The 16,731-nt window shown below is 53.1% G+C and overlaps 3 protein-coding genes and 1 non-coding gene across 16 annotated transcripts; 1 reads left to right on the top strand and 3 right to left on the bottom strand.

Moving 5' to 3' along the window:
• Positions 1–268: 268 nt before the first annotated feature.
• On the bottom strand, positions 269–330 carry LOC112615831. The gene has a single exon (XR_003117479.1). It is a non-coding gene; the product is annotated as a U7 small nuclear RNA (small nuclear RNA).
• A 3,005-nt stretch (positions 331–3,335) lies between these two features.
• Positions 3,336–4,034, top strand: DPM3 (dolichyl-phosphate mannosyltransferase subunit 3). 2 transcript variants are annotated; one of them, XM_025400777.1, is made up of 2 exons: positions 3,336–3,434; positions 3,656–4,034. In XM_025400777.1, the coding sequence occupies exons 1-2, from the start codon at positions 3,415–3,417 to the stop codon at positions 3,963–3,965; spliced, it is 330 nt and encodes a 109-aa protein (XP_025256562.1). In that variant the 5' UTR covers positions 3,336–3,414; the 3' UTR covers positions 3,966–4,034. The 2 variants fall into 2 exon arrangements, with proteins under 2 accessions (XP_025256562.1, XP_025256569.1); XM_025400784.1 differs by having other exon boundaries at positions 3,367–3,434; positions 3,682–4,034.
• A 1,050-nt stretch (positions 4,035–5,084) lies between these two features.
• On the bottom strand, positions 5,085–8,546 carry SLC50A1 (solute carrier family 50 member 1). Of its 11 annotated transcripts, none has more exons than XM_025384821.1 (6): positions 8,288–8,546; positions 7,541–7,618; positions 6,976–7,099; positions 6,220–6,363; positions 5,846–5,965; positions 5,085–5,764 (listed from the first exon to the last, which is right to left on the bottom strand). In XM_025384821.1, the coding sequence occupies exons 2-6, from the start codon at positions 7,600–7,602 to the stop codon at positions 5,663–5,665; spliced, it is 552 nt and encodes a 183-aa protein (XP_025240606.1). In that variant the 5' UTR covers positions 7,603–7,618; positions 8,288–8,546; the 3' UTR covers positions 5,085–5,662. The 11 variants fall into 11 exon arrangements, with proteins under 11 accessions (XP_025240606.1, XP_025240600.1, XP_025240599.1 ...); XM_025384815.1 differs by having other exon boundaries at positions 6,220–6,381; positions 7,521–7,618; positions 7,915–8,456; XM_025384814.1 differs by having other exon boundaries at positions 6,220–6,381; positions 7,915–8,456.
• Positions 8,547–9,041: 495 nt separating this feature from the next.
• On the bottom strand, positions 9,042–16,430 carry EFNA1 (ephrin A1). Of its 2 annotated transcripts, XM_025384844.1 has the most exons (5): positions 15,821–16,430; positions 12,316–12,611; positions 10,327–10,392; positions 10,122–10,172; positions 9,042–9,947 (listed from the first exon to the last, which is right to left on the bottom strand). In XM_025384844.1, the coding sequence occupies exons 1-5, from the start codon at positions 15,910–15,912 to the stop codon at positions 9,835–9,837; spliced, it is 618 nt and encodes a 205-aa protein (XP_025240629.1). In that variant the 5' UTR covers positions 15,913–16,430; the 3' UTR covers positions 9,042–9,834. The 2 variants fall into 2 exon arrangements, with proteins under 2 accessions (XP_025240629.1, XP_025240632.1); XM_025384847.1 differs by lacking the exon at positions 10,327–10,392 and having other exon boundaries at positions 15,821–16,413.
• Between the last annotated feature and the right edge of the window lie 301 nt (positions 16,431–16,731).

Here is a 16,731-nt window from a genome sequence, read left to right as displayed (position 1 = left end):
AAGCTCCGCCTCCCGGGTTCCCGCCATTCTCCTGCCTCAGCCTCCCGAGTAGCTGGGACTACAGGCGCCCGCCACCTCGCCCGGCTAGTTTTTTGTATTTTTTAGTAGAGACAGGGTTTCACCGTGTTAGCCAGGATGGTCTCGATCTCCTGACCTCGTGATCCGCCCGTCTCGGCCTCCCAAAGTGCTGGGATTACAGGCTTGAGCCACCGCGCCCGGCCTGTATAGTTTTAAACGCCAACTAGTTCAACAAATTTTTGGGGGGTGGTGGGGCATTTTCAAGTGAAAACCGGAAAACCTGCTAAACAAATTCTGAAAGCTGTAACTTCAGTGGACGTGGTGGCTCACGATTGTAATAGCAGCACTTTGTGGGGGCTGAGGTGAATTGCTTGAGCCCAGGATTTTGAGACCAGCCTGGGCAACATAGGGAGATCCCGTCTACGTACACACACACACACACACACACACACACACACAGAGTAGCTGGGTGTGGTGGCTCACTTCTGTAGTCCTTGCTGCTCCAGAGTCTGAGGTGGGAGGATAGCTTGAGTCCAGGAGGTCGAGGCTGCAGTAAACGGTGTTCGCACCACTGCTCACCACCCTGGGCAACAGAGCAAGACCTTGTCTCAAAAAAAGAAAAAGAATAGGAAAAAAAAAAAAAAAAAGAGTTGTAACTCTACAAGGCTTTTAATGAAAAATAACCATCCCCTGCTCCTCTTCTCTAACCCTTACATATACAACCTACATATACAACCATGCTACAGTTTCTACGCTACTTCTTCTGGTACTCACCTCTACATTTCTTCAACAACCCTCCGGCCTAGGCCTCCCAAAGTTCTGGGATCACAGCTCCACTGTGCCCGGCTCCAATTTTTAGTTAAATCAATACTTAGTGTTTACACTGTTACGGCTGTGAAAATTTTCTTCACAGCTGAGCCATTTGTGTTTGTGCTAAGACTGTGAATCTGTAAAAACTGCTTTTGTTAATTAACATCAAAGACATAAGGCTGAGAAACTTCATTTTCTAAAATCATAGTCACAAACTTTGCTGTCTGAAATCAGTCAGTGCGAATGGAACATCTTACTCTTGCTAGAAGTTCTGAGCCATGTGGATTACTTTGGCCTCCCAAAGTGTTGGGATTACAGGCATGAGCCACTGTGCCCAGTCTAGATAGTGGGTTTTTGGACACTATATTCTACATTTATCTTAACTTTGTAATTTCCAAGTGGTCCCTCAGCTTGGACTTCTTCTTGACCCCTTCACTTAAAGTTATGCTTACCTCGAACCTATGAAAACAGTGCTTCATTTAACTTTTAGCTAGCCTATAGTATCAGCTACTTGGGAGGCTGAGGCAGGAGGATCACTTGAGTCCAGGAGTTTGAGCCCAGCCTGGGCAACATAGTGAGACTTCAACTCTAAATGAATAAGTAAATAAATTTTAAAATATAAATTTTAAAGTCAAGCATTTCCAGTATCCTGTTGTATTAGTTCATATTCACATTACTGATAAAGACATACCCGAAACTGCAAACAAAAAGAGGTTTAATTGGACTTACAGTTCCACATGGCTGGGGAGGTCTCAGAATCATGGCGGGAGGCAAAAGGCACTTCTTACATGGTGGCAGCAAGAGAAAAATGAGGAAGAAGCAAAAGCAGAAACCCCGATAAACTCATCAGATCTTGTGAGACTTATTCACTATCATGAAAATAGCACGTGAAAGAGTGGCCCCCATTGGCCGGGCGCGGTGGCTCACGCCTGTAATCCCAGCACTTTGGGAGGCTGAGGCAGGCGGATCACGAGGTCAGGAGATCAAGACCATCCTGGCTAACATGGTGAAACCTCGTCTCTACTAACAATACAAAAAATTAGCCGGGCGCGGTGGCGGGCGCCTGTAGTCCCAGCTACTCTGGAGGCTGAGGCAGGAGAATGGTGTGAACCTGGGAGGCGGAGGTTGCAGTAAGCGGAGATCGCGCCACTGCACTCCAGCCTGGGCGACACAGCGAGACTCTGCCTCAAAAAAAAAAAAAAAAAAAGAGTGGCCCCCATGATTCAATTATCTCCCCTTGGGTCCCTCCCACAACAAGTGGGAATTCTGGGAGATACTTATCAGCTTGAAATTTGGGTGGGGACACAGCCAAACCATATCACCCGTAATGACCATATTTCTTCCTTTTTAATGAATTGCCCCACAGTTCCTCTAGTGTGTTCTCTCTGTTGCAGCAAGTTAATAAACCTAACTGTCAAACTTCAGATGTGGTCTTTATAAGACAGGCTTTTATCAATTGTCTTTCCTTTCTTTTATAACTCTTTGTTTCCTCTGAAGTTGATAATTGCCTAACCTTTTCTCTTACTTAGTTCTCTCTCTCTCTTTCTCTTTCTCTGTATAATAAATTCATCCCCAAAAATGTTCGAAAGAATTATACTCCTTCTTTCAGTGCCTTCACCACCTCACATAATTCTTCCGATCTTTCTTCTCTTTTCTTTTCTTTTCTTTTTTTTTAACACAGCCTCCTGGAGCCCTTCTTCCTCTGGCTCCAAGTTATATTCGTTGTTGTCCTTGTAAAAATATAACTACCTCTGTTCTAACAATAATCTCAAGCCTTCATGGTTAGTTGTCAATGCAACTGTTTCCCTGACTCCTGCTTTCCCCCTCCATCCAAAGAGGGGTCGAGTCTCGTGATATCTCTGTATCTCCAAAGTCTATCATGGTAATCAGTAAATGTTCTGGCTGGGCGCGGTGGCTCATGCCTGTAATCCCAGCACTTTGGGAGGCTGAGGTGGGCAGATCACTTGAGGTCAGGAGTTTGAGACCAACCTGGCCAACATAGTGAAATACCCGTCTCTACTAAAAATACAAAAATTAGCCGGGCTTGGTGGCATGCGCCTGTAATCCCAGCTGCTTGGGAGACAGAGGTTGCAGTGAGCTGAGATCGCGCCACTGTACTCCAGCATGGGCGACAGAGCGAGACTTCGTCTCAAAAAAAAAAAAAAAAAAAAAAGTTCTGTCCAGCCTAGACAGTCTAGAGAGACCCTGTCAAGAACGGAAAGAAAGAAAAGAAAGACATGTTCGAATGAATGAACCAGTGAATGAAGGAATGTATTTCAGCTCTGGAGAATTGAGTTTAAGGGGAACAGTATTATATTCCCATCTTGTTGCAACATTTAAGGATGTCCTCAAGATCCAAGCCAGCCTGGAGCGTAGCCCAAGGTGGGGAAGCAGCGCCCAGGCCTCTCCAGACCCAGCCTGCTCCGGGTTTGCGGAGCGCAGCCCGCTGGACCCCGCCTAGACTGAGGCGGTGGCCAAGAGTACGCCAAGGACCGCCAGGTGAACTACAACTCCCAGAAGGCCGCGCGGAAGCGGAGCGTGGGCCAGGGAGGACTTCCGGACGCGAATATCCGGGCCGCGCGGGGAATGGGAGACGTGGGGCAGAGGTAAGTGTAGGTTGAAAGCTGAACGGAGAGGGCGAGAGATGGGGAGTGGGTCTCAAATATAGAGGGGGTAGCAAGGTGGAAGGGACCCTTCCACCTTTTGTGGGCACTCAAGTTCGGACCGCTGGCATCGGCGATTCCCCTCTGGCTACGGCTGGTTTAAATGCTCTCTCCCTGGGCGGGCTTCGGTTGAGTTTGGTCCGCTTTTCCTTTCTGCTCCTCAGGGGAGCATTGTTTTCTTTTCTCGCAGTGACCATGACGAAATTAGCGCAGTGGCTTTGGGGACTGGCGATCCTGGGCTCCACCTGGGCGGCCCTGACTACGGGAGCCTTGGGCCTGGAGCTGCCCTTGTCCTGCCAGGAAGTCCTGTGGCCACTGCCCGCCTACTTGCTGGTGTCCGCCGGCTGCTATGCCCTGGCCACTGTGGGCTATCGTGTGGCCACTTTTCATGACTGCGAGGACGCCGCACGCGAGCTGCAGAGCCAGATACAGGAGGCCCGAGCCGACTTAGCCCGCAGGGGGCTGCGCTTCTGACAGCCTGACCCCATTCTTGTCCGGACAGCCCTTCCTCCCATGCCCCATTAAAGAGCCAGTATTTTCTAACTTCGTTTAGTTTGAGTATGGAAAATGGGTGTTGGGGATTCAGTGTACTAACTGTCGAGAAGTGAATGTGAAAGAACCACCTTCCTGAGGCCATCTCAGCCTGTATTTTGCATCATGCTGGTGTTCCCATTTTTGCTCCCAAGGAGGCAAAGACGCCTTCTCAAGATCTCTCAGGATGGAAATGACATTTCACTTTCTTGGTCCTTTCAGCCCTATAGGAAGTACTTCTTCTTCTTCTTCTTATTTTTTTTTCTGAGACAGAGTCTCACTCTGTCGTCCAGGCTGGAGTGCAGTGGGGCGATCTCCGCTCACTGCAAGCTCCGCCTCCCGGGTTCACGCCGTTCTCCTGGCTCAGCCTCCTGAGTAGCTGGGACTACAGGCGCCTGCCACCACGCCTGGCTAATTTTTTGTATTTTTAGTAGAGACGGGGTTTCACCGTGTTAGCCAGGATGGTCTTGATCTCCTGACCTCGTGATCCGCCCACCTCAGCCTCCCAAAGTGCTGCGATTACATGCGTGAGCCACCGCGCCGCCCGGCGTACTTCTTCTTCTTCTTTTTTTTTTTTTTGACAGGGTCTTACTCTTTTGCCCGGGCTGGAATGCAGTGGTGCAATCATGGCTCACTGCTGCCTCACCCTCCCGGGCTCAAACAATCCTCCCACCTCAGCCTCCAGAGTAGCTGGGACTACAGGCCTGTGCCACCACGCCGCCAGGCTAATGTTTAATTTTTTGTAGTGACAGGGTCTCGCTGTGTTGCTCAGGCTGTTCTCAAACTCCTGGGCTCAAGTGATCCTCCTGCCTGGGCCTCCCAAAGTGCTGTAATTACAGACATAAGCCACCTTACCCGGCCAGAAGTACTTTCTTGAAGCCTAACTTCCATTCTTCATAACATCCAAGTTTTGTTCTTTTTAAGGCCTTTCTGGGTCTTTCCAGCCTTTTGGTTCTTTGAGATACCTTTTCTGGGCCTACCCTACCAACCTGAGAATAACTGTGGATTTACCCTTCACCAAACCAGACAGGTTTAGAATCATGAGTAGAGAATGAACCATCATGGGCAGGGGTGGGGAACACTTTTATTTTAAGGCATATTCATATCGGCATATAAGGCACATTCATATCAGAATGGCACGATCTTGGCTCACTGCAACCTCCACCTCCCTGGTTCAAGCAATTCTCCTGCCTCAGCCTCCTAAGTAGCTGGGATTACAGGCATGTGCCACCATGCCCAGTTAATTTTGTATTTTTAGTAGAGATGGGGTTTCACCATGTTGGGTCAGGTTGGTCTTGAACTCCTGACCTCAGGTGATCCGCCCACCTTGGCCTCCCAAAGTGCTGGGATTACAGGCGTGAGCCACCACGCCCGGCCTTTTAAGGCATATTCTAAATATAGCACCCCAACCTCCAAAATTAAAAAAAAAAAAAAATCTCTAAAAAATAAAGTGATTTCATCTCTTAGGCCCCAACCAATCATCTAAGTAAAGCTCTTTCTTTGGTCCCTTTATCCTCAAAGTCATCTCTTGTTCCCACAACCCACTGCACCTGGGAAGCTGGACAGGAGGCCCAGCTGAAACAAGGAGGTCTCTTTGGTTCAGGTTGGCACTAAGGTGCCCAGTGGTCAGGTGAGCAGCCTCAGGTTTGCAGGAACCAATAGTTCCTGTCTTGCTCCTGGGGGTACTTCCAGAAAAGCCAGAAGCGGATAAAGCTGGTGACGATTCCTGGAAAGTTGGACACCTGAAATCACAAGAACTGCTATGAGGAGAGGAGCCAGTTTTCTACCTTGCACCCCTGTCACCCCATCCCTGTTGTGCTTACCATGATGTAGGGATCTCTGAGTCGAAACCCATAGAGGCACCAGGAGGCAGAGGTGAGAACGGTAGCAATGGTGAGTGGGTAGGAGAGACATTGGGTTGATTTAGTCTGAATGACCTTAGCCTGTGGGAAAGAATAAAAGACTCTCTTGGCTCAAGCACATTGTAAAGCTTCACTTGCCTAAGAATTTCCTCAAGAAAAAGGTCAGGCACCCTCCCTGATCTGTCACCCAACCTTTCCTGCCTCCCACTCACCCACCTCTACTGCCTTGTCTCCTTCCAGGGTTTGAATCTCCCCTTCCTCGGGACTGTAAGCCATAGTATGTGGCTATGAGAGCCTGACTCATCTCTCCTACCTCATTGGACATCCCCACTCACCAAGTCAGCCAATGGTGAGAGGTACATGCTGATGGTGAAGACACTGCAGAAGAGGCCCAGCTGCTGAAGCCGGGCCTCAGGGTTGGGTACCAGGAGCCAAAAGTAGCCATAACCCAGGAGAAGGACCCCTAGCAGGGTTGCAGTCTGTAGGAGCACAACACGCTGCAGGGGAGAGAGTAGCCTTACTTCCAGACATGCTCTCCGACTTCCCTGCTGGAGTTAATTCATCCTGCCTTCTCCCATGCTCCAGTGGGGAAGCCAAACTGTCTAGGCCTTCAGCACTGCACTGTCACAGCTTCTTTCCCACCAACAACTTGATAGGAAAGTCTTATCCACCCACAACAATGGAGACTTCTAGGGGAGGGAAAGATGTGTTTTTTTCTGTGTGCTTAGCACACACAGTAGGAGCTTAATAAACGCTTGTGTGATTGAGCAGGGAAGCAGAGCTAATCATCTTGTTCTCACCCACGGGTTTTGTCGGAGACAAAACCCCTTTCCCCTTAGCTTGTTGGCAGAAGCCCAGGGCAGGCAGCATAGGCATCTCAGGCTAGGCAGAGCTACCAGCGTTGCCTAAATGGGGGAAATGTGTTAATCTCAGAAGGCTGACTTCATAGAGGAAGGGGACCTGCAAGGCTGAAGGGGCCTTCCTGGAAAGGGTGGCAGTGCCAGCTGTTACAGTCTTCTAGGAAGTAGTGTTTGCCCTGCCAGCGAGGCAGGGCGTGCAGCAGAGAGGTGGGTCCAAGGGAGGGCCTCTACCTTCCGAGGGCAGTAATGCAGATATGCCAAGATATACAGGGTCTGAAGCGCAGCACCCACTGTGTTGACGACGATGAGGATCCCGTCTCCCTTCAAGGCCCCATAACTCAGCCAGCCCAGGTTGCTGCAGGGTGGAGGGGAGGGACATGGCTCAAAGGGTTCAGTGTGAGAGGAGGACCCAAAGGGCCTCTTTCACTTTTTTTTTTTTTTTTTTCCGTCACCCAGGCTGGAGTGCAGTGGCGCGATCTCGGCTCACTGCAAGCTCTGCCTCCCGGTTTCACACCATTTCTTCTGCCTCAGCCTCCCAAGTAGCTGGGACTACAGGTGCCCGCCACCACGCCCGGCTAATTTTTTGTATTTTTAATAGAGACGGGGTTTCACCGTGTTAGCCAGGATGGTCTCGATCTCCTGACCTCGTGATCCGCCCGTCTCGGCCTCCCAAAGTGCTGGGATTACAGGCGGGAGCCAGTGCGTCCGGCCAAGCCTCTTTCACTCTTGCTCCTCCTGCCCCGCCCCCACCTCCCTCTGATAGCCTTTCCCACCGCCGCAGCCGTCGCCCCCTCACTTGACTTCCGTGGTGAGAAAGGGCAGGAACTGGACGTTGTCCACACTCCGGGTCATTCGCATGTGCCTGAGGTCCGAGCTGTAATGGGGCCCCGAAAGTAGGGGTGGGGGTGGGAAGGGAGAAGCAGAGTGCTTGAGGCGGATGCCCAATGCCTGTCACCCTTTCCGGACCACTGCAGACCACCCCCCGCCCCCAGCTATCTTGCCTTCTTCCTCAGGCCTAGTGACCAGCCTCGCCCTTGTACCCCGGTCCCCTCAACCCGATCCCATTTTGATCACGGTTCCGGACAAGCCAGGTGCTGCGGCTACGTCTCTGCCCCCTCTCTCCTTTCCTGACTTCCTAGTCCTCCCCAACCCAGCCGGCCGCTCTCTCACAGGCCGGCGGAGAACATGCCAAGGGTGAAGACCACGCATGCTCCGTAGATGAGCGAGTCCAGAAAGCCGCCCGCCTCCATCACGACCAGAGTCGGATCCCGCGCCCAGCGCCCGCCGCGTGCCTGCGGTGGCCGGGACCTACTGCAGCCCGGACCTGCGGCGCTGGAGTCCCGCCCCGCGCGCTCTGGCCGTCCCTCCGGAAACTGCGCCGAAGCCCCACCCTCCCTCCGACGCCGAACCGGAACTCGCGCACCTCCCCTCCGAGTGACTGCCCAGTGCCTAGGTCCAGACCTCCTCCATGTCACGGTCGGTCCCCTTCCTAGGACTCCGCGGGTGTGTCCCCAATACCTGCCACTCCTCACACTCTGCCTGCCTCTTGGATCATCTAGACCCCCCCCGGTCTCAACGGTCGTGTTCCCACAGGCCTGTGCGCCTTCGGCGGTGGACCTCCAAACAAAAACTTGCTAGTTCAACCAGACTTCAGCACGCTTTCCATCCAGAACTTCACATCAGAACCTCAGTTGTCCAAGGGTTTGGGAAGTTTTTTTCTGGAGTTTGCTGCCAAAGCCTTTTCTCCAAATAACAGACATTGCCAGGAATCACCAAGCCTTCCTCTTTTGCCCTCCCTCTCGGGCAACAAGGTCAACTTTACGTGACGTGGCCAATACACTGACGCCTCTATCACTGACCCCCCCTGGTCCAACCCACTTGCTGCTGGGAACTTTCCCTCCCAGCCTCCCACACGTCTCTGCTGGTGTGGCTGTGGGGCGGGGCCGCATGCCTCAGCTGGAGTTCCCAGCTTCCCTGACTCACCCAAACAGCATGAGTACCTGAACGGTAGTATGCCAAAGCCCTGCGGTGAGGGGGTGGGAGTGGGGTAGAGGTTGGACAGGAAGAACTTCGAGTGGAGTGCAGCTGAGAACCCGAGAGACTGCTCTCAGGAGCACTCCGGTCCTGGACAACCCTCAGAGGAGGAAACAACCCACCCTTTTGGCCTGGTGAGGGGCACGCATTCTTTGGAGAGAAAGAAATTCAAACCCAGTTGCTACTGTTGTAGCACACAGAGCCTCACACTTAGCAGGGGCTCAATGGTCATACGTTTTAATATGGCGTGGCAGAAAAGTATGTCCGAAAAAACACATTGCTTTATTTTGAGACAAAGAACATTGTATAAAAAAACTCCAGTTGTAGAAATCAGGACAGACACACAGCAACTTATATACAGATACTGTACACGTGGGCCCTGCCCTTTAGGCTACACTCTAGGCAGAATGTACACATGGGCACTGCCCTTACAGCTACACTCTAAGAACAGGTTGGCACAGCCCCCCTGCTGGCACAGCTCTGGGGAGTGCTGCCCCAGGATGGGAGAGAATGCAGTACCTGGCTACAAACTTCTCTGTGGCAGCTCCACAGATGAGGTCTTGCTGGGAGATGCTGGGTCAGCCCAAGCATGCTGCCTCTCCTGTACCTGGCTCCCAAGCAAGAAACTGTTTCTTGCTTTTCCTTTAGTCAGTTCATCTGGGCATCCTGGCTGTCTTCTGAAGGGGGCATCTTTGCCAAGCTTTGCCCATCCACGTGGCCCCTTCCAGCTCAGCTCCCACTGTGCCTTAAGGGACCATGTCTGCACAGCTTGTTTCTTTGGCTTAAAGGCAGGAATGGTGGGAAAAGACTGTCTCCACTTACTTCTCCATCCCTCCGAGGTGAAGGTGGGGATGGCACTGCCGGGCTGGTTGGCCTCCTTCCAGTTGAAACCCTTAATACTGACCCGTTTTGAGGCTGCTAGGTGACAGCTTGTGCCTGTGGTGGGAGTGGTTCCCAGGGATGGGGGCTCTGAAAGTGGCCCCAAGACAGGTTTGGAGTGCCTGTCCCTCTCTTCAGCCCAGTTCCAATCCTTAAGGCCAGGTGTGGCATACACCTTCACGGGGTTTGCAGCAGCAGAAGTGGTAGGAGCAGCACAGTCCAGGCAAGTGGGAAGAGGCGTGGGGCGGCACTGTGACCGATGCTATGTAGAACCCGCACCTCTGGGTCATCTGCAAGGTGAGAGGGCAAAGGCTGCCAATGTGAGTGACTCCACTATTTGCACTGGCCCTCAGCCCAACAGGATTTCCTCAGCCTCTGCCTGGTAAAGGAGCCACCTCCTGTACCCAACCTCTTCAAGCAGACCCCTTCCTGTGCCCCAGGCCCAATCTGCTCCAGCTACCCACCTGCTGCAAGTCTCTTCTCCTGTGGATTGTCATGGGCCTGAGGACTGTGAGCTGAAAGACAAGAGTGGTAGTAGATCAGGTACTGTATCAAAGAGGCAGAGAGCTGTGTGAGGGGCTGGGCTGCAAGACTTCTATACCATCCCAGATCACCAGACCGCCCAGCATAGAGATGGAGGAAGGAGGCCCACAGGGCCCTGACACTCACTGATTTTGCCATTGACAGTCACTTTCAACCTCAAGCAGCGGTCTTCTTGCTGGTGGATGGGTTTGGCTGCAAGATAAGCCCACAGGAGGTTAAGTAAGAAACCTTTGGTGGAAGAAAATGTAAGCCCAAATTCCCCTTGCCCTGTTTTCTCAGCTCCCTACTCAATTTCATTCTCTTCCCTCTAATCTTGATTCCTACCCTCCTTAGTTTTTGCTAACTTCCTGCCCAATGTTCAGCCCAGCCTCCCATTCTTTGGAAATAACCCTCAGCTTTGGCAGTGGTGACAAAAAGAACGTAGACACTGCCCCTCCCCACATTTTATCCTTCACTTCTCCGAGTCTGAATATGTTCCTCTTGCCTGGGCCACTTAATACTACTCCTAGGCCAGGTGTGGTGGCTCACACCTGTAATCCCAGCACTTTGGGAGGCTGAGGTGGGCGGATCACGAGGTCAGGAGTTCGAGACCAGCCTGGCCAGCCAATATGGTGAAACACCGTCTCTACTAAAAATACAAAAATTAGCCGGGCGTGGTGGCACATGCCTGTAGTCCCAGCTACTCAGGAGACTGAGGCAGAAGAATCAATTGAACCTGGGAGATGGAGGTTGCAGCAAGGTGAGATCGTGCCACTGCACTCCAGCCTGGGCGACAGAGCGAGACTCCATCTCAGAAAAAAAAAAAATATATATATATATACACACACACACACACACACACACACATATATACTACTACTGCCTAGCCCCCACTGACTGAGTCCTAGATCCATTTTATACAAAGCTGATTTCATAACTTTTTTTTGAGATGGAGTCTTGCTCTGTCACCCAGGCTAGAGTGCAATGGTGTGATCTCGGCTCACTATAACCTCACACCTCCTGAGTTCAAGTGATCCTCCTGCCTCAGCCTATTGAGTAGCTGGGACTACAGAGGTGCGCCACCACACCCGGCTAATTTTCGTATTTTTTTAGTAGAGTTGGGGTTTCACCATGTTGGCCAGGCTGGTCTTGAACTCCTGACCTCAGGTGATCCGCCTGCCTCGGCCTCCCAAAGTGCTGGATGATCTCATAACTTAAAATCCATCAGGCTGTGCGCGGTGGTTCACGCCTATAATCCCAGTACTTTGGGAGGCCGAGGCAGGCGGATCACTTGAGGTCAGGAGTTCAAGACCAGCGTGACCAACATGGTGAAACCCTGTCTCTAATAAAAATTCAAAATTAGCTGGGTGTGGTGGCAGATGCCTATAATCCCAGCTACTTGGGAGGCTGAGGCAGGAGAATTGCTTGAATCTGGGAGACAGAGGTTGCAGTAAGCAGAGATCACACCACTGCACTCCAGCATGGGCAACAAGAGTGAAACTCCATCTCAAAATAATAAAATAAAGTAAAATGAAATAAAACTCATCATTGGCGAGAGCCCTCAGGATAAAGTCCAAACTCCTTATCAGTTTTTAGTTCCCCTATGGTCTGTTCTGTCCACCTCTCCAGGCTCACATCTCCTCACTGACTGTATCCTTCCCACTCCAGCCAGGCTGAGCCATAGGAAGTTCCCTGAAGATGTCATGCTCCCTTTGTACGTATGCCTTCATGCCTGGCCAGCTCCTCTGCCTGTCCTAAGCTCTGGGATCATCTTCCCCACTGAGCCTTCTCTGAGCCCCATAGCCTGGCAGGTACCCAGGTCATTTTCCCAAGGCCCCTGTGTTCATGTCTACCGTAGCATACTGTTCTAAGGGTCTGTTAACCTATGTGTGTTTCTTCTCAGCTTCCGTGAGGACAGGGACTCTGCAGTGTTTTATTTATCTCTGTGCTGGTAGTGCCAAGCAGAGTGCCCAGCACGTAGAAGCTCACTCACATTGGGATGTGGATGAATGAAAATAGAATTCAAGATTGGAAGGGGCCCTCTACTGCTGGACTCTGCACCAAGTATGTACCCAAGCATGTACGTGGTGGCAAAAAAAAAAAAAAAACAGACACTGTCCCCTCACAGGCACTCACAGATATAGTAGTAGCTGTGTCCTTCTTTGAACTCCTTGCCCAGGGTGAAAGGTGTGAAGCGCTGGAACTTCTCAGACAGCTTCTCTGGGCCATGCTTGGCACTGGGCCGGTTGCACTGCCAGCGGACCTGGTCCTTGGACTGGGGCTGGCACAGCTGGTACTCCTCACGCTCCACCAGGTACAGTATGTACCGCTCCATGGCAGCATCTGCCACAGAGTGATCCTCATAGTGCGGACAGATGATGTCCACGTAGTCATTCAGCTGCACATGTATGGTGTAGTCCTCATTCCGGAACCTGGGGACACACACGGGGGAGGAAGCAGGGGGTCATTCAGAAGCCGGGCCAGATCCTTGGACCTCCAAATGTTTACATGACCTCTCACATTTCACACTAGACCCCAAGAGATTTTTCCAAAGTCTCAACTCCCAATATGTACTGATCTTGATGTCTTACATTTCTCTCTGCCATCTCTAAACATTCCCCCGCACCATCACTGTCTCCTGTTGGTCCTTCAAATAGCATCCACTCAGTATCTTTCAGGTACCAAAGCATTTTCCATAACCCGCGTGATGTTTACTCAAGGATGGGCTTCTACCTATTTCTGTAGCTCACTCATCATTCTCTTCTACCCATAAATATTTCCCCAAATCTGTTATACCAGTTGCTCCTTTTAAATGCTGTTAGGCCTCAACCTGAGACCCCACCGGTCTATCTTGTAATCAGAATCCAGGAAACCCTTTCTCTTTACCATGCTAGCCCCAAGCCCCCAACACATCTGTGTCTTCACCTTCCTTACTGCTCTCACATTTCCCCGGACCCACTGAGTAGATCTCACATTTCCTAGCTTCACTTTTCCTCAAAAGTGAAGCTAATATACCCGGGCCCACAGATAATGCCCCTAGTCCTTTAAGTTAAATCACTCTTATCAATTCCTTCAGCCCCCCTCAAATCTCCTTTTCTAGCTACTCAAAGTTATACACTGGTCTCCTTTTCCCCTTCTTAGAGCACCCCCAAACATCCCTGTCCTTTTTTCTCCAAAAGCCACATTTCCACCTCCCGCCAGATGAAATGCTGGAGCTCTGGGCTTGAGACAGCCTCTCCCCTCTCCTCTCCTCTCCCCTCCTCCCAAGGTGGAGCCAGCTCCCCTCCCCTAGTTCATTCCCCCTGGCCCCACCGGCTCCAGCCTGACTGCCCACCAGCCCCTCCCCACCAGCCCCAGACACCTGGCTCCAGCCTGGGTGGGGTCCCAGTAGGGGGAAAAGTGCTCCCCACAACCCCCGAAGCTGCTCAGTTTCTCTAATTCCCCCAGGCACTGCCAGCTAGAGACTCAGCAGAATTAGCGTCAACTTGCTTCGAACCGAAAGCACCGGCCACGGCTGGGAGGGCGAGGAAGGAGTCAGGTGGAGAGGACTCTGAGATGGGCACCCACTGCCCAATCAGCATGACCCCAGAGAGGCCAGGCTTTGCAGCAGCACGCCAGCGCCCAAACTGGGCTTACCAGGCCCCTCCCCCACCCTGGGGAAAAGAGAGAGAGGAGCAGAGAGAGGCTTTTAAAATTCCTCTCTGGAGAGATAAACATAGAAGCCATTTCGGAACAGGTATTTCAGCTCTGGGCCTGGCGTCTTTCCCTCATTCCCGTGACGGGCACTGACTCATTCCTCATCCACCTCTGCTACCCGCCCCAGCACTCATGAGAACCTGTGAAAATTTACCTTGTCAAATGTGGACAGCCCCTAGGACCCCAGGAGGGCACAGCGCCCACTCACCCCCAACACTGTCCTCCAAACAAAGGCAGCCAGCAGGTTGGAATGAGGGGCCTGCCCTCCAGCACGAGGGAGGCTGGCGCCCTTCTCAGCATGCTGCCCCCGCCTGAGGCCTGGAGATCCCAGGGCTGCTGCCCACTGGCTTGAGTCACCCATGCCAGCCTCACCTACCCCGTTCATTGTAGCCTCATATTTGCCCCCACGCTGGGCCCAGCTTGGCTGCCTACGGACTCTACTCTGGACTGGCATCTCTTTAGTCCTGGGTATGATAGGGGGTGTGTGTGTGTGTGTGTGGCCAGAGGGTCACCCATCAGCCCCCTCTCCTGGGGGTACAGTCTGCTCGACTTAGCCTTCATTTGACTCTTGTTCCCCATCTGGGAAAGGGGGCAGTGGCGTCAGGGAAGGCGGGGAGGTGGGTAAGGAAGAGGCTCCTTCCTGAAAGAGAGGAAACTTGGGAGCTTGGGAACGGAAAAGGCCAGGGTCCCCCCCTCCCTACTCATGGCTTCCTGTCCCCTCCTCCTTCTTCAGTCAACACCTGGAATGGGCATAAACAGGGACTTTGCTCTCTCCCATACTAGGGCAAGATGCATCGGGTCAAGGAGGCAAAGCACAGGGAGCGGGTGGCAGAGGGCTGGCTGGGCCTCCCCAGCATCCATGTGCAGGAGGGCATTGCCCTCTGGGGTTGGCAGCTGGCTGTTCTCTCCCCGACCCCAACAAGCCACAGACAACAGACTGCCTCACCAGACCATGCCACAGGGTCGGAGGAAGCTGGCACAACATATTTCTCAAGGGGAGTGGGGGGCAAGCTCGCTAGGGCTGAGAGTGGCTAAGCCGGTGAGATGGCTTTGGTGATACCAAGCTGCCCAGTTCTCTCCCCGTCCTCCCTACCACCGTCTCCTATATTCCCGCAAATATTGTTCCCATAACTTCGGAAAACTCAAGGGCAAGAACAAAGGGGCCGACAGAGTCTTCCTCCCAGTACCATTTGCCTCACAGCCCTAAACCTGCCCAGGAGAAATTAACTCCTTCCTGCCCAGAGCCTTCTGTAATCCCTTTAACCCCTTCTGTTCCTTCTGAAGCTTTCCCATGATCTCCCTCTCCCAGCTCTTCAATTTTACTACTTGAGAGCCCCATAAACAGGTGATTCCCTCAACCTACCCATGCACAGCATGTGCCTCACTCATGCCACCCCAAAAGACCCCTAGTGGGGGACTTTCCAGGTTTGCTTTAAATACAGGGTGAATGCATAATGAATGCCTACAGCCCAGCTCGCTCCTGAGAGGTCCTTTCAGGGTTCCCTTCAGCATTCTGCGCACTCTTGATGTCACACCAGGTACCTGTCAGTGTGGTCAGATGCCCAAAGGACACACAAGGAGGGGCATGGAGGCTTTCAACGTGGGGGGGACCTAGAACAAGGGCCCTGGCTGCCAGGGGCGAAGTCTATGCTGGAGGCAGGAACTGCCCAGCATAGGTCCCTCACTTCAGAGTAATAGGGGTACCAGAGAGAAGGAAGGGAAGGGCAGATATAAGCCCATGCAAGTAGACACGAGCAGGTTCCTGCCCTGGGGTGGGGTGCTCCCAGATATGAGGGAGAAGTGAGGGGAGGAAAATCTACAGTAGCTCTCCTACCTCGGTCATCTACTCTAGGCTCAGCTCAGGGGTTGGCCGGGACAGTTATCCCGATAGGGAGGGCAGTGCCAGCCGGGAGTCCAGGCTGCCAGTGGAAGACTCGAGGCTTACTTGGGATTTGAACTGTTCCAGAAGACGGTGTGTCGATCAGCAGCGGCCAGACTGCAGCAGAGACCCAAGAGAGGGGCCCAGAGGAACTCCATAGCGCGGGGCCTGGCCAGGCCGGGCGGGGACGCCGGGCTCCTAGGTGTCTGGGTTCCCGCTGGCTTTCTCCGCGGCGAAGTCAGCGTTGGGCTCACAGATCTGGCCCCTTCGCCTTGCGACTCCGCCTTTTGGGCCGGCGCCGCCCGACACCCCGCCCCGCCCTCGCCCCGCCCGGCGCGCGGCTGCCCCGGGGCTTGGGGGCTGGGGAGGTGGAGGAGGGGCGGGCAGGGGAGGCGAGGAGGCTAGGGGTGCAGGAAAGAACGAAGCGCGCTCCTCTGCCCCGGCAGATCTGCTCAGAGCTGTGTGTTCGCTCACTTGTGGGTCTGCGTGGAGCTTTGTAAGCCTGTCCGGGTGGTGGGCTTGCGTCCCTGGGCGCAGTCGCGTGCGGGAGAAGGGAAGAACTCGCAAGTGCGAGTCTGCGAACGCGGGGGTACGGGACCCGGCTTTGCTGCTCCGCGCGCGGACCTTGCAGGGTGCGAGGTTGTTGACATGCCCCGCACCTTTCTGAGCCTCGCATGCCCAGGCTCGGGCGCCCGCGTTCCCACCCTCTCCTCCTCCCCCATCCCCTTCCCGGACTCTGCGCTCGACTGCCCCTCCCCACACACATGCGGCTGTTTGTTTTTGTTGGGTTTGTCAATGTTGTCTTTGTTCTGGAGATTGTGTCATCGCCTAGATGCCGGGAATAAAGTGCAACGCTGTGTGTGATCGAGTGTGTAACGTGTGCGGCCGGGGCTAAGGGCGCCTCTGTCCATCCCATCAGTGCCTGCGCGCAGGAGCGACACGCGGGACCCTGGGCTCGAGAGGGGTCCGTTCTTATT

This window comes from Theropithecus gelada, chromosome 1 (assembly GCF_003255815.1).
Source record: "Theropithecus gelada isolate Dixy chromosome 1, Tgel_1.0, whole genome shotgun sequence".
In the NCBI taxonomy this organism is placed as follows: Eukaryota; Metazoa; Chordata; class Mammalia; order Primates; family Cercopithecidae; genus Theropithecus; species Theropithecus gelada.
The sequence above is the reverse complement of the archived record's forward strand: the minus strand, read 5'-3'. Positions and strand labels throughout refer to the sequence as shown.